Source organism: Nipponia nippon, unplaced genomic scaffold (assembly GCF_047370975.1).
Source record: "Nipponia nippon isolate SJK-2023a ecotype South Korea unplaced genomic scaffold, ASM4737097v1 scaffold_2, whole genome shotgun sequence".
Classification (NCBI taxonomy): Eukaryota; Metazoa; Chordata; class Aves; order Pelecaniformes; family Threskiornithidae; genus Nipponia; species Nipponia nippon.
In genome coordinates this window covers 110,353,712-110,381,253 of record NW_028262336.1, presented here as the reverse complement: position 1 = coordinate 110,381,253, position 27,542 = coordinate 110,353,712, and the positions used below count along the sequence as shown (strand labels likewise).

At 35.7% G+C, this 27,542-nt stretch overlaps 1 protein-coding gene across 4 annotated transcripts in view; it reads left to right on the top strand.

Moving 5' to 3' along the window:
* TNFRSF19 (TNF receptor superfamily member 19) overlaps window positions 1-27,542 on the top strand; it is a 67,836-nt gene that overhangs the window by 37,842 nt on the left and 2,452 nt on the right. For all 4 annotated transcript variants that reach the window (XM_087757422.1, XM_087757420.1, XM_087757421.1 and 1 more), the window contains 4 exons: window positions 20,177-20,341; window positions 21,619-21,744; window positions 22,521-22,623; window positions 24,795-25,195. In XM_087757422.1, coding sequence (XP_087613548.1) covers window positions 20,177-20,341; window positions 21,619-21,744; window positions 22,521-22,623; window positions 24,795-25,188 — 788 coding nt within the window. In that variant the 3' untranslated portion in view covers window positions 25,189-25,195. The remainder of the gene's footprint in view (window positions 1-20,176; window positions 20,342-21,618; window positions 21,745-22,520; window positions 22,624-24,794; window positions 25,196-27,542) is intronic.

The following is a 27,542-nucleotide window of genomic DNA, read 5'->3' as shown; positions in this document are numbered from 1 at the left end:
CATTAAACATTAATATAGCATCTTAATTTGGGAGTAATTTTTGGATGACATTCAATTCCACATTAAGTTTCTCTGTTTACATAGTGGAATTTTAATTTACTCGTATCACGCTCTTCTTTCTGTTTACAGAATTTTGTGATTTGAAAGCTGTCAGACTCCAGATAATGTTTTTCCAGCTATTAGGTTTTTCTGTAATTTTTATTTGGTTGCTTTGTACAGTAAACTTTGTATTACTAATGCAAAGCAGCCTTTGAAGGTTAGGCTGCTTATGTGCATATGAGACAACTGGCAGCTGAAAGTATATAACAAGTGAAGCCATTCTTAATTATTTGGTTCTATTCCAACATATATGTCCATCCTATTTCAGTATTTTTTCTGATTTGGAGTTACCTCACAGCATCTCTCATAATCCTGTTTGCCATGTTGGACGCTGTGACAGAAAGCAGCTGGAATATTGTCTAAACCTTTCACAAAAGTCATAGGGAGTGACAGGTAATTTAAGTACAGCTAATAGCATCAGTAGCTTATAAATATCAGTACTGTTTTATTACAGAGACATTAGCTTTCCATTATCTCATAACCGAAATGTACACTTTTGTAAAAATCTAATAAGTCAGTCTGATATTTTCCATATGTGACCTGATGGTAGAGTGACTTACCTTCAGGAAGTCTGAAACAAATTTGACTAGGTGTTTCAGAGAGATGAGAATTGCTATTCATGTCTTATAAAGTTTTATTACAATTTGATTTCTTCCACTCATCGTAGAACAAAGAGAGTTAACCTAGAAAACCTCAATGTTTTCAATTCCTTGTCCTTGATAATTGTGATGCTTCTGACCCATTGGGGCAAGTTTAATGTATGACTTACATTAACAACAGAGTCAAACAGCTCCTTTTCTTCCTGTTCTGAATTTGCTTTACATGCTGGGCTCCCCACCTAAAACAAAAAGTTGCAAACAAAGAGCGGGCAGATTTTTCCTTCTGTTAATAACAGAGATGTTACAACTAAAATTGGTTATAATAGTTCAGGAATGTTACTTAATGGGGAGGATATTTAGATTCATTGTGTAGTTTAATCATGTTCCAAAACTTTCTCCTTGCCTAGCTCGGAGAATATCCTTTTTTCACATACGCATTCCCAACTTACTTTCCCTAACTCCCATTGTCTGTATCTCTCATTTCTGTGCCTGTATCTATAGAAGCGCTTCATTATGTAGTGTGTTATCACTAAAGAAAGATGTATTACAGTTAGTAGAGAGAACTGCTCAGAAGTGTTTCCCTCATTTCTATCCACCATCCCTTCTACTCCTCTTCCTCCAAGTAAAAAACAAACAAACAAACAAACAACAATCGAAAAAAGGTGCAGAGTGTGCCAAAACACAACGGGGCGGGGGGGGGAAGAATTTTCCATAAAAGAAAATTTAGCTTAAAAATGTTGAAATGACATTGCAAGGAGGTGCTACTCCCAAACCCACAGAATTTCTGTGTAGCCAGCCAGACACTTTACCAAGGAATTAAAATTTGGAAGCCAAAGCTCTCAGGGCTTCCAGTCAGTCCAAACTGTTAGACTTTTGTCCACTTTCTTGCACTATCCTTAAATGTTTTGTTCCCTGCAGTTTACTTTTTACAGAGGAAAATTTGTTTTGTCAGAAAAATTTCCAATCGCGTGTAATATAGCTTAGTGCTGCAAAACTGTAAGTGTGAGGGCTGTTCTAATGAATCGATTCACTTACTAGTAACTTCTGTAGAACAGAAGTACTCAGTGTAGCATGTCTGCTCTGTTATGAAAGATTTATCATTTGAGCCTGTAGTAAAAGGGTAGTAACCTGAAGAACTTAAGCAATTCTAATGAACATTTGAAATTTCCTCATCTTCATTGAAGCTCTTACAATGACAGTCAGCAGGGTCACTTTTTTTGTGCCTGCTACCTCAAATCTAACTAGATTTCTTTGCACAGTGAAATTTTATTTCACTAAGTGAGTTTCAAGTAACCTGGTTCAAGCTACAAACTAAAAGAACTAGGTTAGTAGTGAATGATTTAGAAATATGCTTAGTATAGGCAGCATTAACCTTGTCAAGTATTTAGAAGTACCTAAGGCTTATATATCCAAATAGGCCCAGGACCCTGACTCCAAAATTACATCACCAACTGACCTGCTTGACAGCTACCTAACTGTGCAAATACTTAAAAGCCCAAGGGACCTACAACCATTCATACACTATGGTCTCCAGGAGAATTCCACTGATTCTGGGTCCAGGTGGCTTGAACACATTGCAGGTTTAGATTAGGCCAAAAGGATTGTGGTTCACCTGCTTTCCCCTGACTGCCATGGAAGGAAATACATATGCCTGGACTGGACAGGATGCTCTCAATAGGTGCCTAATTGGAGAATACAGACCCCGTTCTCTCTCACAGTCAATCAAAGAGGTAATGGAATTGGAATTTAAGGAGGCACTTACAAAGTTCTCTGTACTCTTCAGTGGTCATCCCAAAACTTTCGCAATGCTGAGCAGCTATGTGCCCAGCTGGCACTGAAACCATCAGGATCTACAAGCTAATCGGTCTGTCATCCATCTATGGACAATATGTTCTATGGTGTCTTCTGATGCCAAACTCGGCAGAGCAGGTAGGGATATTGGCTGGGAGTCCTTTTCTTGGTAACTTCTTTGAGTCCAGAATTCTTTCCTTATCGTGTTGACTACCTGTGTGTTGGCTTCTTGTCCTTACTCTTTGATTCTCACATCACAAGTAGGTTCCCATCGCAGGTAGGTTTCCCAGCATTGTATTTGCAGCCTAAATGGTGCAGTGCTTAGCACTGCAGGGTCTGTGCCTATTTGTGATCCTAGTTTCATGCCTTATCAAATTAATAAGTCTGAATACAGCTCAATTGTTCTAAGATATCTTCTTAAGATAGTCACATTGTTCATAATTCTCCCATTCTGACTGCAACCACAAGTGATGGTTAAATAATAAATTCCAATTTAATGCTCACAGCTTTTAAAAAGAGGGGCAAAGCATATCTGCTATGTTTGCTGTTTGGATATGCTGATGAAAGTATACCAATAAGACTGTTCTTTTGTTGAATTGAAATTTGTTCAAATAGTTAAGAATTAGAGTTGTATTTTTGAAGTAAAGCTTAAGCTATAAATTAGTGAATTTCCATTTAAATGATTACCTGACTAATCATCCAAACTTTCTTCCCTACTTTCTGCTTTATGTGTTTGTGTGAAGTACAGGTGACTGGGTCAGACTTTCTATTTCAATTATTCTGCTCTTTAATCTCAAATAATGGGCAGTCCTCTGTTTTGCTTCTTGCTACCTTTGTATTACTAGATGCGTTGAGACTGACCAGCAAATCCTAGAGGAGGTCTGCTGATAACATCCAATGGAAATTTAAAAAGCTGAATACAGCTCTGTAAAGGCTCTGCAAAGTTTAGCAAAAATCAATGCATATCAAAAAAGGAAGAAAAACATAGAGACAAACACTTTACTTCTGATCTTTTTATTTTTTTTTTCTCCACCCTCCCCCCGCCTCCCCCCCCCATATAAAAAGTGTGTTCAACAGGAAGGAATGCCACAGTTTTCCAGAAACTGGTTTATGATTAATGGGATGAAACTTGGTAATTGTAAATTCAAGTAGAGCATCAGGAATGCATTCTAAAATTTTTGTTACACAAAAAAGTTTTAACGCACTGCTTCATGCACTATAATGAGTAATCCTCTACATCAAGGAATGAATCTGCACAAAAGAATCATTAAAAGACATTTCTGCTGTATTAACTGGTGTGGGTTTTGTATCTTCTCATTCAGAAAAGTATTATCTTTTTTTTCTTTCCTTATTGTAATTGTATTTGTGCTTCTGTAATGAAAATATTTTCTGAGCAGCTATAAAAACACAAAATGTCCTTGAGATGCAAATAAATATTTCTGTGGCATATGCAAGATCAAGGTATGGTTCACTAACATAGACTTTGCAGTAGCAGTGCAAAGCCAAACAAAATTTGGATTTAATGCATATTTCTTGGTAGTATTTCTTTCTAGAGGCTGTACAGAAGGATGTGCTTTGAATCCCCCTTTTCTGTGTGTCTTTTCTCAAGGAAATTGTTAAACCTTTCCTTTTATTACATATTGTAATTATAGTGTGTGATTTTTCTTTTGGCAAAACGTGGTTTGTTAGATTGATTTCACACATATTGCCATAATTAAACCTGTGTGAGATGGATTGTGAAACTTTCCTCTGGATCAAAATGTAGACAGAAAGTTCCACAGTGAAGAGGTTTTTTGTATGTGCAATCTGTCTGTCTGAGGTGGTACTCAATGGAAGAAGGAAGCCCAAACTGATATACCCACAGTGAAAACCATCCGTCTTTCAGTAAATAAACAATATTGTAACCTCACTTTGTCCTGGCAAAAGTAAAGGTTAGGTTTTTTATGTGAGTCTGAAAATAATACTCTTTCCTTTGATTCGAGGGCAGTCATATATATACATTTTATACAAAATGCTGTTGGTGCTAGTAAGTGGTAAAAAAGGACGTAGAATACTCATTTTATCTTAACACGCTAATTAAGACATTTGTACTTTTTAAGGATTCAGAGTTTACTGTCTCTCTGGTGGTAGAGACTCATGAAGATCACTTACTTCAGTTGCTAGATGACGAATGAAGGAATGCTGTAGCTCTTCCAACAGAGCAAAAATACTAAACCAAAACTCCCCTTTCTAGTTCTTTCCTGCTGTTACTTTGTGCAAGCTTGTGATGTAACATAGATGGGATGCTGCTATAAGATTTCCTCTTCCAGAATTGGTGGGCTTGTGTCCCACCCTTGTGCTGATTGACCCTCACAGGCATTCCTGAGGCTATCGATAGGAAGTGCTTTCTTGCTGACAGTTAAATGTTTCCTGTCATTCTACATCCCTGTCATTTAAGTTCTGGATTTATCTGGATTGGGCTGAATTGGGTTTGTTGACTGAACACCTATCGAAGTGTTTGGTGGTTATCATTTGAGCATGTGGATCATTTCTTTAATGCCTGCATCATACTAGTCTCTGGATCTGTGAAAGAATTTTCCTTTACAGCGGGTTAGCATTCTTTAGGGGGAAACTCCTTTTTCCTTCCTGGCCAGTGAAGGCCAAGTTTCTGAAAACAGAGAATTTGTCTTTAATAGTTTTTAACTATTACATATTTGAAGCATGCTGAATGTTGCTAGTGGCCCATAGATGTGACAGTGGTCATTTTTGGCTGCTAAAAACAATTTCAGAATTGTGAATTCAAGTGTTATTGCAAACCTCTTAAGATACATGCTGAGATTAGAATTGTGTCTTCTTCAGTTTGGTTTCCCAAGTGAACACAGTATATACGCTACTGTTGTCATTCATTATCCCTCTTAAATGCTTTTGACCCTAATGACTAATTTCTATCCATGCTGACAGAGTAACAGAGACCTCAGACAAGGAATTTTCTGATTTTACGAAAACAAGTGATCTAGTAGTGAACAGGGAGCTACATTAGTGCGCTTACTGAGAAGATTGTAGCATAAGCTCCTACCACATTCATCAACAGCAGAAAATCTACAGAAAGGAAAATAATGTAAAACAAATGGTAATTTGTGGACCTCTTGAAAGTGCTCATTTATTATGATTGCCGGGGGAGAACAGGAAAATTTGAACACTAGAAGTTTGAAACTTTAAAAAAAAAATCATCTACTCCAATATAAAATCTAGAAGATTATTATTAGCAGTCCCTACTCAGAAAGCTGTTACCAATATAAATATTAAATGAGTTTTAGAGTGAGCAGATGTAATGTAAATGGCTTCCATCATACAAATGGAAATTACAGAATAAATTAAGATTGGAAATGTTGTTTTTCAACACTACGTGTTTATAATCACTGAAAATTTCATACATAATATATGTATGTTCATAATCCGGTAAAGTTTTAAGTAGATGGTATGAAGTTGAGGTGCTATTTGACCAAGCTGAATTGCACTGAAAGGCCTTGGCTTCCTAGTGTCAGCATGAGAATTGCACTAATTATGTGCAATCCATTTTTATCTACTAAAGCATGTATTAATGTATTTTGGAGAGAACACGGTATTCCAGTGTAAATCCCTCTGAAAATACATTCCTTGTTGCTTGCTACAATATGATGGAAAATGTATAGCTTGACATAGAAATGTCAACTTGTGATTTTAAAATATATTGAATCAGATTTCATTTATTTCATGAATTCACATCACAAGCTCATGCAACTGTTAATAGGAGTTTACATAAGTGGTGCCCATCTGGTATTCAGAAGGTTATATCAAATCAGTACATAGTAACGTATAGGGCAGTTTTGTATCTTTGTTCTAACTCACAGCTGGCAACCCTCTCTGCTAATCCCAGTGAAAGCTTCAGTTTGAAATACAAAACTACTTTTGAACTTGCATATCCTTCCCCGCAGATGTCTGGAGCCTTGGTGATGTGTTTCTTTTATGATTGCTTTTAAATCAGGGAATGAATTGTTGCGTTAAGGGTGAAGTTAGAGATTCATTGCCTGACAATGCAATGAATCCGTAAATATCCATTTTAAGAGCATGTTTTATATAACAAAAGAAAGCTGAGAGTGACCAAAAAACATAGTTTTGCCTGTTTGTCTGTAGTAAAAAATCACTGGAGAGACCTCACTTCTTTATTTGGTTAAAAAATTCCTTAATATACAGAATGATGAAGTCTGTAATTTCAGTATTCACTTCTAGTTTGTTCCTCCAAAATATGAACAAGCAGTTTGCAAGCATATTTAGTTTTGTTTCTTGACATTAAGTACAGTTAGAAAATGAAATTCTCATCTCAACTGCGGAGTATGAGAATTTCAATATGTTTTTTCAAACCAGTTTACCAGACTTTTGTTTCTAGTAGTAACTTGTGCAACCTTTCATCTTATGAGTCAATCCTATAATTAGTATCCTTCTTTGCCAGAGGCATACTGCATGTTTGTTTTAGGTACAGAATGTCTGCAAGAAATTTAACTTAATCATTACTTTTTAATGTAAGAGCTGGTTAGCTCAATTACACTAGATTAAAGTGAACTTGAAATTCCTGAGTTACAGAGAAGGGGCTAATCGTTGACCTGTACTGAATAAGTACTATTTCCTATGTTTTTTTTCTTATGTATACTTACTAATGTGGCTAGCCCTTTAGCCCAATCTTGCAGTGGCTGTAAGTAATTATCTGTTCATTGTATGGAGTGGGTTTGCAAGGTTCTTATTTAACTTGGCCATTATGTTCATCAAAATTATTCCAGTATTGCATACATTGCAGTAAAGCTGCAAAACATTTTTTTCAGTTAATTTTTACTTTATTGTGTTTAGGGTTAATCTGAAAAAATAAGTAGTAGTTGCAGCTTTTCAGCAATTTTTTTTATATTTTTTTAGACATTTTCTAGTTACAGAAGCATTAGACTATTTTAAATATATGAATTTAGTAACATGCTTTTAAGCTATGTTCAGACTGAAAATATTAGTTTAAATTTATCTCTCATAATCACCCAGCTAATTCTGGGAACGGTTGCATTAGCACCACTTCAACAGCACTGAGTTTTGGTGCTTACGGTATAGATACATGCTGACTGCTATGGCTTTTGGGTACAGAGTCCAAGTTGTGACTGACATGCGAGTATAAAATACTGCTAAACAAATGCACAATAGTGTCTTGGGGTTTTTTATTCTACTTCGTGCTGGTAGATACTATTGGCTATGTTGCTTAGCTACAAAATACTTAGGCTGTGTTTCTCTTAAATTTCTTGTTTAAAAAAAATACAGTAGAAAACAGGGAATCCATCTAGGCTGAAACTTTCCATATTGCCAACTCTCTATTAAGAAAATCATTGTCAAGCAAAAGAAATCACTCCAGAGGACTGGAATTACCTGGAGGACTGGAACGTATTGGAAAGAGAATAAGATGCAATAGCCTTAAAACAGTTGTGCGCTAAGGGCCTTAGCAGTAATGATTCATTATAAACTAACACCTCATGAGCTGGAAACGATAGATTCTAGCAATAGAATGGAAACATTCTTCTAATAGAAGAAAGACCTAATGTTCCTACTGATCACTTGTATCCTTCCAGTTGTTGTCCTCTACTTTGCTCACCTTTCATTTTTTTGGCTGAGAGGCCTCACACATTCTCACTTTTACTGGTTCACTTGTGCTAAAGCAGTGCGCTGCCAACCTCCTCTTTTACGAAGATCATAGAGTGATCTCACGTGTTATTCTGGACAGCAACGTGCCTTTGAGGTATAGGCTGTGACTTTCTTAAAAAGATTAGTTCTTTGTTACAGCTTTCTTAAATAAAGGGTTGTATCTGCCAGTTTTATTTAAGTTTCATTTAAGTTCAGTGGTATAATTGTGCATACTACTGAATGTAATTTACAGTTACCATATCTGCATGTGGAAATTTAGGATGGAATTAATGCACCCTAAATTAGGCATATAAAAGTTAATGCTTAACACTGAAGTTGTCAGTCCAGCCTCCCACTGGTAATCAGCGGAGAGAATTAGGTATCTCAAGAGTTCAGGCAAGCCAGATAAGGTAAGCTTCAATGACTAACACTAAGCAGTCTTTCAAGCCATTTCAGATTAATTACTTCTCTGGAGATTTCTATTTTTGGCTCTGTTTTAGAAAGAGAGCCTAAGGTGAGTAGCTCTGACTTTGTCTTTAGACCTTCAGACTTCTGAAGTTAGTTTCATCTAGATGCCATATCAGGTTAGATGAAAACTGCAAATTCAACATTGAATGATTGTATCTGTCTTCCTAAAACCTGATCTTCCTCTTACCTCTTTAATTAATTTTATGTAGGAAGATTGATATTTTAGAGTGTAGGCTATTTTTATTTTTTCACTCTTGATAAACAAATAAAAACATTTAAAAAAATAATATAAATTATTTTCTTATTCTTTGATGAAATGTTTCTTACAAACCGAAGCCCCCATCCTAAGGAAACTTGCCAAAGTTAGAATGTGCCAGAATTGAGGCCTGCAACCATAATTAGATTCCTTCGTATATAGTCACTCTGATACAGGTTTTATTTACATTCTTGCATATGTTATTTCCCAGTGAGCCTTTGTTCATTTAAAGCACAGGATAGGCAAAACCTATAATTCTGTGTCTGGCCTTATTTGCTACACACTATTTTATATTCCGTGCAGAATGTGAGTTACTAATTACTGCTGGGCTTTTCTGTGGTTCTGCCACTGTAAAGCAGTTGTTACAAATTTTGCAGTTGTTATTGACTTTTATCTTTACAACAGAAGTGATGTAAAATGTATAGTGTCTGTTATACAGTTAATGAACTGAAACAGAAACTAAAGTCAAAATAGTCAAAGGTGTCCAAAACCCTGCATCCTTACTTGACAAACCCAGAGTAGGTTGCCTTCTTCTTGGCTGTGGATATCTATAATGGCTACATCTACAAGCTGGTGACCTTAGACTCACTCTGTAATCGGTGGAGAGAAATGATCAAGGGAGCTGTTTAAGAAAATCAGATTAATTGCACCCTAAAGGAGCCTTTCTTCTCCCCACCACCACTGTGTAGAGAAAGTTCAGGTGACTCCCTCAGAAGCAGATGTTTCTCAGATGAATCTCACCAATAGAGCTTGACTTTTCAAAGATAACCTTTCAGAGTGTCTTCTGTATTCTATGACTAATTCCTATTCACTTCTGTTAAAGAGGGGAGATGTTATGTTTCAAATTAGGTAATATAACAAAGCAAGGATCTTGTACGCAGCAGCCTTTTGTTCTGTATGACTTGACTTTATCCCTAAAGCTTTAAGTGGTGAATTAAAACCTGCTTTTAATAAGCTATTATTATTTCTGACTTCAAAGCTACAGCTTTTTCATCTGTACTATAGTTTTCATGTGTGTACTTACTTATGCACAGTAGGTAACTTTCTTTGCAGTAAATCATGACATTTACTTTGATATTTGCAGTATTACAGTAAGCTGGTGATAAATGTCCAGCTTCTAAATGTGTTAAGGCTATATGTTATAAAATTACGAAAATTTATATTTAATCCCATGTATTTCAGAATACTTACCCAAAAAAGCATTTTTAAAAGATGCTGAGATTGCAAAGTTGGACATTAAAAAGTTAGAAAGTACTAGTAGGGTTGGTTATGCAACTCTTAACTTCCACCTTAATTCAGAATCATAATTCAGCCCAGTTGTGTGTAAGTATTATGATACAGTCTTAATTACATAAACACACTTTGTGTTTTCCATAGTACAGACATATTTTCCCCCCAATATGTGGAAATGGCTAGCAGTTACGTTTTTAAAAAACAAAAAAACAACCCCACCCTACCCCCACCCCCCACGATAAAAAAAACCCAACCACCCCCCATTCACAAGTAGTTTCATTGCCTGGAGAATTTAACCTACATTAATGATGTTTTAACATAATTATAAACAGGAAGAAAGTAAGTGGTGGGCAAGCATGAGTATGGTTTATTTCATTTTGTTGCATTCCAAAAATATATTCCATGTGACTGTTGGCTACGCAAAGAAGCTGGAAGCTACTTACTACTTCTGCTGAAGCTTTATAACTCTGCAAATTCAACTGGAGAGATGAAATAAGCTTTTACCCAGCTCAGCTTATAGCCTAGTGGCTAAAATAGTCTCCATGGAGGTGGCAGAGGAGGCAGTTGAACCGCTATCTCATACTTCTTGGCAAAGGGCTCTTAAGCTTTTACAGAGGGGAGAAAGAAACCCCATTATTACCTCCTCTTTCAAGAGTTATATCTGAAAGGTGTTATAAGCCATGCTCATGATTTCTCCCCCCTCAATTTAATTTGAAAATAAGATCATAGATTTTTGTTCTCAGGGGAGTTTTAAGAAAAGATGGAAGCCCCTCTTTGCCACTCTGAGTAATTTATGGGAAGAACAAAGTTTAGTATCCTTCTCCAGGTTTCTACATGTATAGGCCGAGCATGGTGACTTTAGGCACCGTGTTACTCAGTGTGACATATTTCCGATTCAGTTCTATATTTAACTTTTTCTCTGCACTGTATAGGAAGTATGTGATCTAATACAGGCCTCTAGTTTCCCAGATAGAGACCTTGGATTTAAAAATGACAGATTTTAGGGCTTAACTTCTACATACTTAAGACCTGTGCCAAGAGATCAAGTCCTTTGTCACTCTTCAAAATATAGTGGCATCAATTTTATATGTGCAGTGATTTTTAGATTATTCGAAAGCTTCTCTGAAAGTTATGGGACTTTTATGTTTTATTTCTTATCTATTCTCTCAATTCAAAAGTAATCATTTTTAAAATTTAATGTAATAAATTCTTCCAGTGTCAAACACACATGCACACACACATATATTTCCAGATCTTTTTCAGTACTGATTTTTTATTAATCATACTTTAGAAGTAGGCTCTTTCTGCATGGAATTTCTAATAGCTGGAAGAATTTCTTTAGCATTTATGTTTTTTCATGTTCAGTAACAAAAAATGATAGTATATTACAGAGATTTTAAGGAGTGGAGATGTCTCTAACCATCAGGATTTCATTTTCCTTACCCGGTTATTTCATATTTTAATTGTAGCCTGGGAAGCCACAAGGGAAGGGTACTAAAATTCTATTGAATTTTTTCATCACTTCTGGAACATGTAGCTTGCTGGACTAGATAGGTTATTTGGCCAATTCAAGAACTTCCTTTTAAGCAAAATAAGCAAATGATCCTGCAAATAATTTGATATTCAAATATAGTAGGTCTTGTAATGTATCACTCATTTATATAAATTTTTTCTTTGAATATTCAATCCCTATTGTCTAAAGATATAAAAGCTTTGTGACTGAAAATTATCACAATATACTCGGTGATTCTGGTGACAAAACAGGTATACAGTCAGCAGACAGAAGTGACATAGCTGAGTACTGTTATTATCTTTAATGTTTACAGAACATTTTTAAAGCAAGAAAAAACCATAGCTCTTGAAAATGTACTGCATAGACTATTAGTAATGTTTATCAAAGTCTGTCTTAACAAATTTAGGATACAGGCTTGCAGTCATCATGCAAGCTTTTGCTCTACTCCTTGGCTTTTACCACAGCTGAACCAGGACAAAGAAGGAAATATTTGGGTTAGATAGTGAAGTGTTAGAAGTTCATAGAATCATAGAATGTCCTGAGTTGGAAGGGACCCACAGGGATCATCGAGTCCAACTCCTGTCCCTGCATAGGACAGCCCCAGAATTCATATCCTATGTCTGAGGGCGTTGCCCAAATGCTGCTTAAATGTTGTCAGGCTTGGCGCCGTGACTACCTCCCGGGGGAGCCTGCTCCAGTGCTCCGCGACCCTTTGGGTGAAGAACCTTTTCCTAAGGTCCAACCTAAACCTCCCCTGGCATATCTTCCTGCCGTTCCCTCGGGTCCTGTCATTGGTCATCAGGGAGAAGAGATCAGCACCTGCCCCTCCTCCTTCCCTTGTGAGGAAGCTGTAGATTGCAATGAGGTCTCCCCTCAGTCTCCTCTTCTCCAGGCTGAACAGACCAAGTGACTTCAGCCGCTCCTCATACAGCTTCCCCTCTAAACCCTTCACCATCTTCGTGGCTCTCCTCTGGACACTCTCTAGTAGCTTTGTATCCTTTTTGTACTGTGGTGCCCAAAACTGCACACAGTACTCAAGATGAGGCCACACCAGTGCAGAGTAGAGCGGGACAATCACCTCCCTCGACCGCCTAGCAATACAGTGCTTGATGCACCCCAGGACATGGTTGACGCTTTTGGCTGCCAGGGCGCACTCTTGGCTCATGTTCAACTTGCCATCAACCAGAATCCCCAGATCGCTCTCTGCAGGGCTGCTCTCCAGCCTCTCATTCCCCAGTCTGTATGTACATCCAGGGTTGCCATGTCACAGGTGTAAAATCCAGCACTTGCCCTTGTTAAACTTCACATGGTTGGTGATTGCCCAGCTCTCTAATTTATCTAAATCTCTCCAGAGGGCCTCTCTGCCCTTGAGAGTGTAAACGGCTCCTCCCAGTTTTGTGTCATCGGCAAACTTAGATAGTAGTCCTTCAAGTCCTGTATCCAGGTCATTTATGAAGACAATTACTTCTCATTGAATCAGAGGGAGACAAAAACTCTTTTATGACTGACTTACAATTCACGTCTTTCTTGACAGGGATTTATACAAATATATATAGAGTACTGTATTAACTTCAGTGATCGTGGGTGTATGTGGCAGTTGCACTTGAAATGCATACAGTGTGCCAGTAGTGCATAGCTGGAAGAGCATGTGTGTTCCCTGCCCAGGTGAGGGCATAAAGTGTCATAGCTACCCTGCCAGCCCTCAGTCCTGCCTGTCGGGTCATGGTTACAGGATGGAGCTTTCCACGCTGTCATGTTTCAATCCATACTGAAAACTAATTCATGCCCCAATCTACAAGCTCATCACACAGCAACTCTGAGATCTTGTTTGAACCTTTTAGAACAGATCTGTAACCAGTATGCATGGGATTCACAATGTTCAATTACACTTTTGATTAATGAAAGTGGGTTACTCTCTGTTGGCTAAAGAAAAAACCTTCAGACATGCTTATTCTTATATTTACATACATGCCATTGTCATTTAACTAGTGACTATATAATTAGATTCTAAAGGGTATAAGGTCTTCCTTCTTTTAGAAAACAGGTAATGGCAGTAGTTACCCACTTGAAAATGGTGTGCGCTTAGGCAATACAAACTCTTCTTCTGCTTATGTGGGTAATGCCTTGTATAAGCATTTTGGAACTGATAGAGTATGTATACAAGCAGTAACTGTCATAAAGAGACTTAATTGACTCAAATACTGCACCAGGTGGTTTTTATTCTATGACTGGGTAGTCCTAAAGATGAAATAGGACTGCACATACAGAATTCAAACCAGGTACTTTCTACTTTCATCTTCTGTTAAAAATCATAGCCTGGGTGGGATGAATGCATTCTATAGTTGGATTTGAACAAGAGAATATCGTAAAATATTGTGTTCTTGCTCCCAAAACATGTCTGGAAAAGAATTTGGTTAAAAGTACAAGTTAAGTGGAATAGGGAAATAGATTTTCTGCTGTACCTAGCAATCTCATATGTTCTGACACAAACTTTATGTGATACTGATTTAACACATGAAAACACCTGAGAAAGAAATTGCATTTTCTGCAAAATAGATATTAGGCACTCTTAACTGTCAGAGGTGCAAAGTGAGCTGCTAGAAGCAAAGTCAGAAGGATAATTGCTGACAACACCACAGTCATATTAACAGCAATATATACTTTGTGCCACCAGATCATGCTAAGTATTTCCGATTTATAGAGGAGAGACATACTGTCTTTTCAACATTGATAACCAGTTATGTTATGTTGTGGGGGGGAGAATATGTAGTTCAGCAGTGACACAGATTTTATCCCACTTCCTCTGATTTTTTGCTCACTCTCAGGCTTTTTTTCAGGTTATTTCAGGGTACCAGTGATTTGAGGCTTTATTCTCATGTAGTAGTATTTTTAAACAGCTAGACAGTTCTCAAAGGTGAAAGTTTTGTGCATGAAACAATGTTACTTTTGTGGCCATATATCAGTTCAATTTAGATGACGATGGTAGTACCAAGAATTAACATCTCGTAATTACTAAAAGAAAAACATGTTGCAGAGGTTGACTATGCCTTATAGACACAGTGGTATGTATCCAGTACTGTGGAGTTCATATATATTTTAAATTCACATACACAGTGTAATTGTTCTACCATTTTAAACATAAAAGGCTGTCAGCAGTTGGAGTTTGTGGAAATAGGCAGTGGAATAGAAATGGTCTTGGAAATGAATAAATCAAATTCCAAAGAATTTATAAGCACATTTCTCAGGATTTCCAAACAATGGATAAATACTTGAATAGTCATTTTCTCCCCTAGGGCTTTTTGGTACATTTATTAAAAAAAATAACAAAACCAGCAAAATAAGACAAAAAAGTTGTAGGGCACTAACTTGGAAACTAAAGGCTTTAAAGTCAGCACTTGGAGTACATTTGAAAAATGTGGTTTGACATGATGAACTTTTGGGTGTAGGCCATGCACGCAAATGGCTGACCTTTTACAGATGTTGGGAGACTCTCTCTCTCTCCAGTGTTTACCACAGTCTCCAACAGTAATGTTTAATAAAGTTTCTTACCTCCTACTTGAAAGATCAGGAGACGACTCAAAAATATATTCAGGACAACTTACTTTCCATTGATGTTAATACTCAGTAGTATATATTATGCATGTATTTTATATATACATATATAAAATACATGTAGTATCTGAATTATATATACACACATCGTGTTTATACATAATACATTCTTTTGCTTGTTGGGGACTAGGTAAAGGTATTGCCTTTTTACTTTTAAATGAACATAAACACATTTTAAACTTTTTTCAAAATGAAGGAGTTTCAAGATAAGTCACATTGCCTTTCATTTTCCATGGATCAAGAGCACACATAAAGATAGCCACTGCAATTCAGCTGACAGGCAGTAACTTGTTAAATTATCGTAACTTGAGGGTATGTCTGAGCCCTTAATTCATGTCAAATTAAGGTTGATACCACTGACTTGGGCCAATCAGCATAAAGGTAGTGGGCAAACACTTCTTATAATAGGCATATGCTCCTTTCCCCTCTCTTGACCAGAAATACCCATATTCCAGGAATTAACAGCATTTTAATTTACTTTTGTATCTTGTTTTAAATGATGATTGTAAAAGATGTCACTCTGTCCAATGTTACCATGTTATTGCTATCTAAGTGAAGTTTTGATTAGCTTTGTTTTGAGTAAACCCTCTTTGGGTTAGCATTGACTTGACATGGTAAGAAAGAAAACCCAAACATAATATTCCACATTTTATCCTCCTCAACTTTGGTAATTATATTATTATTATTATATTATTATTTATTATATCCATGGAAGAAACTTAAAGTGTTGCAAGTTCTGTTTTCACATGGTTAATCTACCACAGAAAGCCTTCTTTTAGGCATTCTGTTTCCAGTAGTGACTGTAACTAATCATGGTTCTGAAAAAAAAAAAAAAATCTGAGAAAAAAAGCATGAAATAAGTGATAAAGAACGTCTTTTTACATTTTGTCCTGTCTCTGGTTGTTTGGTATAATAGGCCGAAAATTCAACTATTCTGTTCATTGGCAGAAGTTGTAGTGATACAACTAGAATTCATATGTTCTGTATTAGCTAAGTTACTGCTATTTAACCTTCTTGGATTGACAGAAACTTTGCTTGCTTTTAAGAACCACACCTTTGCATATACTGACATTATGATGTACTATTGGTTTTTTAAGGGAAGAATGTGTATTTAGGCTTACTGCTCAAAATTATGCAGGAGACAGCTTGGTATTTTGGGTAATTCTTCTTTAGCACTAGCACATTTCCAGAATATGTTGGAACTAAGACTTAGAAAAGGAAATCTATTTCTTAAATAAAATATATTTTTTGTTTTATTTTTGTGATGCATAATATGCACATGCTTTCCAGAATCATAAAACAGCGTGCACCTCCTCCCTCCTTTCTTAATGTATCACGTCCAATTCACAAAGTGTTTAATTACATATTTAAATTTAATCATGTAATCATTTAATAGATGTAAGCACAAGTTTAAAGTTTAAAATGCATCTCCTTGCTTTACTGAAATGGAACTATTAAGTCTGTGAGCCTGAAAAGAAAGAGAGAGTTTATGAAAATGCATACGTATTTGAGTAACACTGAAAGCAGAGTTCAGCAATGCCCAACGGGCCACTTCTACAATAGCAATCCACTTCTGAAATGTTGGTCTCTGCAGGGAAGATCACTATCATTATAATTAGAGCTACACTACAATGGACTGCTTATAGTAGCTATTCCAAAAAGTTCTTTGAAGGTGAAGATGAGTGGTAGGGATTCTCAGGAATAGAAAATTGCTTTCTCAAGAAAAAAAAAAATCAACCAAATAAAATAAATCTTAAATAACTAGATGGCTAAAATAAATCTAAACTTTTGCCATCACTATTTAAATTAAAATCACTGTATTTCCAGTTTGGATATTGATGATGGGCACTAAAGAAATATATATCATTTATAATTTCCCAGAATATGTAATATGTAATTATACTTGCAAATAGATATATTTTGTGAGCAAATGAAGAGAAACAAAAATATAGCAGCTCCACCTCCAGTACTCTTGTTGTATTTTTGCTTTCAAAATTAGCAATTCTATTTTTTACTAATTATGAAGGCCTAATTTCTAAGAACTGTTTTGTGCTTTTAGGTAGGTACATTGATACAAGTAGGTATATTGATATGAAAAATATTTGAAGAAATTCTGATCTGTTTTTTATTGTCTTGTTTTTAAATACTTGTCCAGGCTGTCTTTAACCTTCTAAGGACTAGATCAGGCAGTTGACTAAAATTGAAAACCTGATATCAAAGCACGGTCCTTGACTTTCACACCAAAGGCAGTACACATTGCTGTATAGACAGCTTTTTTTTATATATATAGTTTTACTGCTTCTCACAGAATTATATTCTGGAACTTTACATATCATGCAGAAATTTTTGCAGTCTGTTAAAACTATAAACTTAAAATTACAGCTGCAAGAATCCTAGAAACTGAGTGAAAAGTTTTCTCTGTGGAAGATTGCAATGCTCCTGCCAAGAGCATTCAAGTTATGACAAAAAGATTATCATACTGGTGGTTTTTGAAAAAGAGGTCATAGAACTTAACTCTGTGAGTAACAGGAATTCTAGAAGAACATAAAGCGAAGGACAGGTAATAATTATTTAAGAGGAAATGTACCTGAGACCCTGAATTGGAATTCCATTCTGTTATCTGGAACACAAATAATAGATGATAGACCATCTGCTATGATTATGAAAATGATAACATTTCAGTACAAGGACAGAGCTTCAGAATGTATTTCTAGTTCATGTAGGAGACTTCAGCCTCTATTGACTTGAGTTTTGAGATCTGCTGTATTTTAATAACTCAGAATCACAGAATGGTTGAGGTGGGAAGGGACCTATGGAGGTCATCTGGTTCAACCCCTCTGCTCAAGCACGGTCACCTAGAGCTGGTTGCCCATGACCATGGCCAGATGGCTTCTAAGTATCTCCAAGGAGGGAGACTCCACAACCACTCTGGTCAATCTGTTCCAGTGCTCAGTCACCCTCACAGTTAAAAAAGTGTTTCCTGATGTTCAGAGGGAACCTCCTGTGTTTCAGTTTGTGCCCATTGCCTCTCGTCCACTGAAAAGAGCCTGGCTCTGTCCTCTTTCCACCCTTCCTTCAAGGATTTATACACAGTGATGAGATTCCCCTGAGCCTTCTCTTCTCCAGGCTGAGCAGTCCCACCTCTCTCAGCCTTTCATCATAGGAGAGAGGCTCCAGTTCCTCAATTATTTTTGCAGCCCTTCGTTGGACTCTCTCCAGTAGCTCCACTCTGTCCAATTTGGCAAGTTAAAAGGATATAAAAAAGATCTGCTATAAATTTGCTCTTTACACTTTTGAAGTGACAGTGGAACATAATAGTACAAATCAAAGGTAAATAGAAATATTCGAGCAGATGTAAATGCATTAAGACTTGTTTCTCTTCATGTTGAAATCAGGAAATTAACAACTAAACGTTCTTTCTTCTGGATAATCACTGTGATCTGACCTCTCCGTTTTTTTATATTCTCCCACTTACCAGCAACTACGTGATACTATAATTCAAAGAAGCTCTTTTTATTTAATATGTTGGGTGTCTTTTTTTTAATTTTGGATTCTTTATTTCCTACAAGTTAATATTTTTGTAGGTGTTAAGTGGTCTGAAGACTTAGGATGGGATAGAATGAAGTTGGTTTTCAAAATCCCTAGATTTTTGGCAATCTGGCCATTATAACAAAGTATATGGTATGGTAAACACTTTGGTGCCCACGTTTGATGTGTGTAGAGGAAATACCATAATTATGTCAGAGAATTATTCCTAAGTAATACAATTCCATTGATTGCACTAACTAACCTAGTAAGTAAGTTCTCTCCTGCTATTATTATGTTGCAGTGAAGATATCAAACAATAGTATGTATGTACAATTTGATTAATGATTTTAATATACTCTGGCAGACATTTATCTCCCAATTTAAACTTATGACTGCATGAACCATTTCTTAGGAAATTATAGTCTTTAGGTTTTAACCAAAAATTTTCTGGGGTAAATAGGCACATGTAACCTATTTTTATAAGTTAATAAAATCTGGCTTGTGTTTTTTTAAAAATTTGCTGTCAGAGAAATACTCAATGTTTTGTTCCTTTTTCTCATAAAATATTATTGAATTGATGTGGACTTCAAAGTAGATTGAAATAGATGAGCTATCAAAATTCATAAGTTGTTAAAAAAGAATTTCATTTTAAAAGACCATTCGTAATTTAAGATAGTTTCAATAGTTGTAGTTCAAGTTTTGATACTTTTAAAATTTTTTTCACTTTCCACCTAAAAGTAACAATGTTTGTCAAAGCTAGAAACATTGCTTAAGTCTTTACTAATATGGATATAAAGTTAATCTGCTGAATTTTTACTAGAGGTGTTATCTGTACTAAAAAACTATCACTGAATAAAAAAAGTTAGCAAAGTTGAAATCCTAGGCTTGAGCCTAGAAATGACCATGGTGTCATGACATACACAACCAAGCAAAATGATACCTTTGACAGCCTTTGAACTTCTGTGGGTGTCTCAGTTCTCAGAAAGTTTCCTTATTAAGGGAAGTTCATGTATTTGTGACTCCCTCTAGTGGACAGCTTTCTCAACTATACAGTAGGATATGTTCTCCATATCAAAATCATCTGACATTAAAATTTGAGAGGTCTTTGTTTTCATGGTGAAGATCTGATTCCATTCTCATGGATAGTCAGAACATGTTTGTGTGCATCTCCACTTTGCATATATTTTTGCATCACTCACTTTGCATGTATTTTTTTAAAGATTTTTTTCGTAATGTGGTTGCTGATAATCATATCTATTTATATGTGCGACTAATTTTTATACATTAGCAGATGGAATATCCTTTTTTTTTATGTGCTACAAACCTCTTCTTTTCCCAGGCTTTCATTTATGTTATTGTATTCCTGAAATGTTTACAGTTTGCCTTAATTATTATTTAATTACATTTCAGGTACCACCAAAGTAAATCTTGTGAAGATCCCTTCAACTGCTTCCAGTCCTCGAGACACTGCTCTAGCAGCTGTTATATGCAGTGCACTTGCGACAGTGCTCTTAGCACTTCTTATTCTTTGTGTTATCTATTGTAAGAGGCAGTTTATGGAGAAGAAACCAAGCTGTGAGTTTCCAATTATTACTGTTTCTTTGTAATATTTATATACCGGTATTAGTTTGGCAGATCCCTCTGTAGGTAAATAAATGAAATGTCTACAGCATTCAAGCAAGTTTAGCATTGAGATGAGCAAGCTAACAGAAGCCCAAGACTCCATACAGGTTTGCCAGCTCAGTGTGGATGTTGCAGCTTCTACTGAGAAAATGCTGTGCAGATGTCCAGAAATAGTCCAATTGCATTAATTCTGTGCCATACTCTGTTAGATGCTGCACAGATATACTTGGACCATTCAGGATCCAAGCTGGGACATCATTATAGAGTTGCAATGCCAATGTGGAAATACCAGCTTGGAGGATCTGTATGTCACATGCTATTGTGAAACACAGATTAGCTCATCAAGGTAATGAATGTGGCCAGTGTAGATAGCACATTTGTCATTAGCAATTTTGGTTTTATGGGCATATTCAAGAAGAATTAAATGCCTAAGCCAGTTAGATTTGTAAATTTTTTTTAAAAATCCATAACAGCTCATCAATGTAATTCAGTTTGTTTATAATGAACATTTTTCTGCCCCTTAATTTAAATAAAGAAAAAGTTAAAAGCACTCTAGTTCCTATTTATCATTTTTAAAAACTGTTATTAAAATATGTTTATAGCATCTAATGAACCTCGGATGTCAAACAAGAATAATATCTAGGAAGAACTGATGTTATCACTGCTTACAGCACAAACAAAAATAAAAAGACTGAGAGAGGAATTGTAAGAATTGTTCCTAACCTAGAAGATGCTTTACAATGTAAGTTTTGAGAAATTCAGACATAGTGAATTCAAACTTCAGTTAGTGAAGTTTAGTAACTCATTTGTCTTGGCCTACAATTATACAGATTAAAGCAAGTCTGCTGTTAATATAAAGCTCTTTAAGATAACATAAACAAAATCCCAGTGGCTGAAAGCTGAATGTGGAGAATTTCAGATGGGAATCACTGAGAATCATTAAAACACTGAGAAAATGTAACTGTGAATAATATATACTCTCAAATGATCAAAATAAGAGCAGATGTCTTCCTAGAAGAGGCTGTAGTTGAACCAGCTGTTCTAGGGTTTATTGCAAAATCTGTGGTTTGCGTTATATGAAACCACATGATCATTGTGGATCTTTCAGTTGGAAAATGTATGGAAATACTGTATGGTGTGACATTTAAGCATTCTGTGAAGACAGGAAGCTCTGAACAGGAAAAAGGTTATCATTTACTAATATATATTTTTACTCATTTTGTCCAAAGGGTCTCTGAGATCACAAGACATTCACTACAATGGCTCTGAATTGTCATGTTTTGATAGACCACGGCTAAGTGAATATGACCACAGAACATGTTGCCAGTGCCAGAGAAGCACATCACAGACATGTGGTATGTTAGGCCTACTAAAAGGTGACTTCATGGCATGATGAATATTTATCTAACATTTATCTAACAGTTGAGTTGTGACATTTAACTACAGAGCTAACATTGTCAAACTACCCTTTGTCCTAGGCTAATTTCTCAATAAGCAGATAGAATTTCTAAGTAGCTATTTGGTTATGATTTTTTTTTCCCAATTTCATTCCAATGGCCCTTCGCTTAAAAAAAAAAAAAAAAAAAAAAAAAAAAGCTTTAAATGTCTATCTCATTTCTTTCTGATAAAAATAGCACTGCATCTGGCTTTGAGCCTTAAATTAGTGTGAAGGATTTACCAGACAGTATCTAAGAATGTGATATGAATGCTAAAGGACATTAACAACCTGAACAATTCAAATCATTGAGATTTTGTGAAGTCATATCAGAACAGATGCATTTATGACGTTAACAAATACATAATTTAACACAAGAGCACAAGCTTAAATATCATCCTAATACGTTAACTCAGAATGTGGTACTTCTTCTCACGCGTATCCAATTGAAAAGCAAATTAATTTAAAAAGTAGATACTGGCATCTATGTTACTCCTGGAGGAAGGGCTTGTAAGTAATTTGATTTTAAAGTAATAAATTAAATAACATATTTTTTGGAATAAGAAATCTCTTTTCTCAATCCATATATTATAATGTAACTGGCAAACTAATACTCAAGTTTGAAAGAGTACAGAGGCTAAGTTTATACAGAGCTTTAACATTTTTAACATTATTAAATTAATTTTCATTCCTTAGGACCAGTTCACTTGATTCCATCACTGTGCTGTGATGAAACCTGTAGCATGGAGCACAGCAGTCACAGTTGTGCTTTCCACTCACAGACTACACTTAACGAAAGGTAACTTAGTTTTATAAATGTCTATTAAACATGAAATATTTTTTATGCAGTCAAATTAATATTTATACAGATACAGCAGCTGTTTGGAGTGGAATGAGGGATTTTGATGAACTGTAGCCATATCCTCCCATTTTATGCAAAAACAGGTTTATGGTGAAAAATTGATTTTAAGTATCACTTGGTAAATGCTGACTTGATATATCCATTTCTCTGAAGAAGAAGTAACTTACTTCTCTCACAAGCAAATAGTCTTCCTCTTACTCTGTGGTTCCTTAGAGGCTTTGGTGACCTCCTCTTCTGCTATGGGTTAGCAAGGTGCTGCATAAACCTGTGAATCTGGGGGGATTAAGGTACAATTTAGAAGTGTCACAAAGATTTTCTTTTTTTAGAAACTCTTAATGACTGTGAGATTTGAAATATCTAGCATTTCTGAATTCCTACCAGATTGTAACCATTATTTTCTCCTGATCAGCTGAATATAAATACAGTAGTAGAGTAGTTATTTCTACAGCAGTGCCATGAGCTAAATATACAAAGTTTATGGTGTCATTCAGAGTTTCCTGGTTACAGATTTTAACACAGGATGTATTTATTTCTTTTAGCTAGAATTGTTTGCCATATAAGGTTTAAATTGGTCTCCAGCTGTTTTGTTCTTATGGCCAAATGTAACTAAAAATGTAGAGGCAGCTTCTTCATAGGTACTGTTTATGCAAGGTGACTTAGTGACCTAAGTACAAGATGCAAAATACCTAAATTTTCTGTAACAACTAGTTTAAATACCAGCAAGCTTGAGTCATCCTTTTATACCACCAAGGCTGACAAATTGAGAGTTGTGTACTTTGTGAGGGATCTTTTGGTTAAGGCTTTAAAAATAAATGTTATGTCCATGCTATGTGGACATCAAAGGTCCCGTGGTTCCTTCCAGTAGAAATGGAGTTTGCTCCAATTTCCTTTGCCAAAATAATGTATTTCCTTCAATTGTGGTGCAATGTCCTGACTTTTGGCCTCATCTATGAAAATGCTTTGTCTGTATATCAAAGCTGTTAAAGCATCATGTTTTGGAAGAGTAAGGCTACTTAAAATCTGTTATAGGCAACGTTAATGTGGGATGAGTCTTGTCACACAAATTATGACTGTATATCAGACTTACTTAATATAGCCTTTACAGTTCTATAAATCTGTAGACAGTTTTTGGAAATTAAACACATTAGTATATTTTTTTGGTTTTGTTAATACTTATTGTGATATACTATAGCAAAAGACATTACTGGGCTTTCAACAGAGATAGGCATGTATAGTGCACTCAGATACACCAGTCTCATCATGCACTTTAAATACACTTGAGATATAGATAATATTGAGTTTCTACTTCCACTTTCTTCCATTATCCGTATAATAAAAATGAACCTTGTGAGAATTAAAAATCCTTACCCTTCTTTAATATTATATCCTTTCCGCATGAAAGAGAATAGGAGAAAAACTTTTCTTACATTTTGAAACATTTTGAAGGCTAGACAGAACAAACTGAAAAAGCTAAAGTGAATGCATGTTCAATACGAAATCACCCAGATAGGAGGAGTTTCATTCAGTCTTGTTGCCTATTCCCTTCTCCGAGTCTGAACCCGCTTTAATTCTTTTACATCCATTAGATATTTGACTAGCCTGTTTGGTTTTTTTTTTTTTCAAAAAAGTGTTGGAGATTCCACAGTCTTCCCAAACATCTTTCTTGCTGCAATTCAAGCCTGTTATATCTAGTCTCAACACCCCCTGCCCCCCTGTGCATTGAGAACAAATAAATTCCTTCCTCTTCGCAACCGTCTTTGTATCTGAACACTGCTATAGTACTTTTTATCATATTTCTGTTCTTTAGACTTTAAACAACCCCAACTGTAGTTCATGTTTTCCAGAACCCTGAATTCACAGTATGAAGGTCTCTAGGCATCATCTCTACTTTTAGTAGTGTTCTCCAGAGCTTTCTTCATTTCCAGACGAGGAACAAACTGTATTCCTTTTCAGAAGAATTTGTTCGTACAGGATGCCTCTAGAGTATTAACTTAATATAATCCTGTTAAACCTTCTTGAAATACCTATAATTACTAACACAATAATTACAATATTGATAATGTTTTCTGGAATGCTTTTGAAACCATGTGTCTTTTATCCTTTTGCAGGGCTTCTGATTCTGTTGGAGAAATGATTCCTACCTTCCTTGGTTCTCTTTCACACTCCACCTGTGGAGACATTTCAGATGCTTGGCCTCTTATGCAAAACTCAGCTTGTTGTGACAGCATTTCTTTCTGTGAATCATATTCAGAACTGGCTGGAGGATCTGCAAAATCCTGCAGCTCTGAGACTGAAAATGCAACGGCTGTTGAGTTGGATAATAACCAGGAACTAAGTGAAGTACTTATTTCAGCTAAATCTCTTGATGGAAACGTTGCAAAGTCATTTGAAATCTCCAAACATAGAACATGCATAGATGTTTCATCACTTCAGAACTCAGCCGCTGCTGAAACCCAGCCAAAGACAAAGCGTAATGGAACAGCAAATGACTCTACAGACTGATAAAGAGGTAAAAAACATAACTACAAAGGAGTGAGAATGAGTACTCAAGGCACATAGAGCTAGATAAAAATAGAATTGTAAAAAGTTGTAGGGTTATGTTTCTCCATAGGTTACACCTAGCTATTGCTGAAATAAATTACAACTGTACAAGAGATCCAACAGTTTCACATTTTTAAATAATTGACTGAATTTGAAAGGTGTAATTACTCAAACTATAATGTTGAGATAATATGAACCAGAATACAGAGGGAAGTCTGTACACCAGTCAGCTTTTATCAGGGTTTTTTTTTTTTCATTACATTTCAGGGGAAAAACATCAGTTCAATAGCCTTATGACCAAACTGCTATATGGGGCTAGTCCTTGTTTATGAGGGAAGAACTGGGGACTTGTCTTTGCTCATTGTAAACAGAGCATAAAATACATGCAAGTGTTCATCCAAAAATATTTACAAAGCCTTCTCTGTGAAGTTACTACAGCAGTAGCAGAAACAGAAGAGAGAATCTCAAATGCTTTTGAATTGAATGCCATTTGAATTCCCATGTCATCAGGTAAAACGTTCCATAAGTTTGTCCATAGTATATAATTTAATATATAGAAGCTCAGAGAAAATGCAGGTCTGAGGTCAAAATGAGAAGAGGTGATAAACAGTTGTCTCTACCACATAGCAACATAACCATCACAAGAAGTCACTCTGCTACTGCTTCATCATTATATCTTTTTGAATATTAGCTGTGCTGTATATTTTTAAAGTGGCATTTTCTACTATTGGAAGTAACTTGGAGCAAAAAGTAGCTCATCTGTGAAAGGATCCCAAATTATGGCATGTGGACTGGTGTTGTTACTCAAGGGTTATGCAGGCTGTGGCTGGAAAGCTGAAACAGTCTCCTGTGCATGTACGCAGAGGCAGGAACAAAGGCACTTGCCACTAATATTAATAATCCACCAAACTTAATTAAGAAAATTACGCTATCTGTAATTATAAAAATTTAGGGTCATCTGCAGAAATAAAACTACCTTCCTTTGATCCTCTTCTATTTGATTTGCATGCCACTTTCATATTGTTCTTAAATAAGAAGCAGAAAGTAATTAGTATTTAACAAAAAAATATGCATATTCTGAAAACATGTAAGTGCAATAGTTAATTCTGTGTAAATCAAGGCTTAATTCTTTAGGTGATGTTTTCAGGAGGAGGAAAGGAAGGTAAACAGACTGCTAAGTCAAGACTTTTTTTGCCATTGACTTCAATGGAACTCATATATCACCCTCGAAATCTACTGCTGTCACTGAAAATATCAACCTTATCTATGTCGCACATATTTTTCTCAATATATTATTTACAATATATAGGTTTGTCTGTAACAATGTCTGGCACTAATGGCCCATGTGTCAGACAGCAATCGTCATAGTTTCATTCTGGTATATGCCAAATATCATTAGGTGATAGTCGTATTCTCTTGGGATATATAGGAAGGGACAATGACATGGCTATGACTGCAAATCTTGACGCTGCTAGTTCCCAGTTCTTCAGCCATTACGAATGAAACTTGAATGCTCCCTTGATGTTTTAAGGGAATATATTTCCATATAAATAAGATTTTAAAAATCAGAAGTTTGTGGGTTTTTTTCCCCACTAAACCCTGTATCAACTCCAGAGGTTTGTGATTAATATTATTTAGAGTTTTTCTAGATGAAAGGAACCACAGAATTTCAAAATATCACTATAAAAATTAACTTAGATTTCACCATACTTGTTAAGGTATATAAATTGTAAATTTTCTTACTGATTCCTACGTGTGTGTAGACATTTTTTCTGACATTTCAAAATCCTGTATTCCTTGATGGTTTTGTACTATCATGTATCACTAATGAGATTTATGTATAATTCTGAATAAGCAAGATGGTTTGGAACGGTTAGGTTTTCCTTCATGTTTTTTCTTTAATAGACTTTACTGATTCATTTTGTACAATTTCTCCCTATTTGGACTCTACAGTGCATCATTATATATGCATCTTTGGTGGAGAAATTTAAGCAGCATTTGAGGGACAGGACCAGGACTAGGCTTACCTGAGATGTATTTTCAGGCTGAACTCTGACCAGCTGTACAACTCCAAGAAAATTATTTCATCTCAGTCTACCCCATTTTTTCCATTTGCCCTTCATCTATCTTGTCTTTTTGAAATATTTTGAGGGAAGGATGGTCTTTTTAGTACATGTGGGTGCATTACAGTCTTGCATAGGGCCATGCTTCATTATTATATTGCAAAATAAATAATAACGTAATAAAATCAGAAGACGGCACATTTTTATTTATGTGCACATAAATATAAGTTTTTTAATGGTTGTTTTGATACA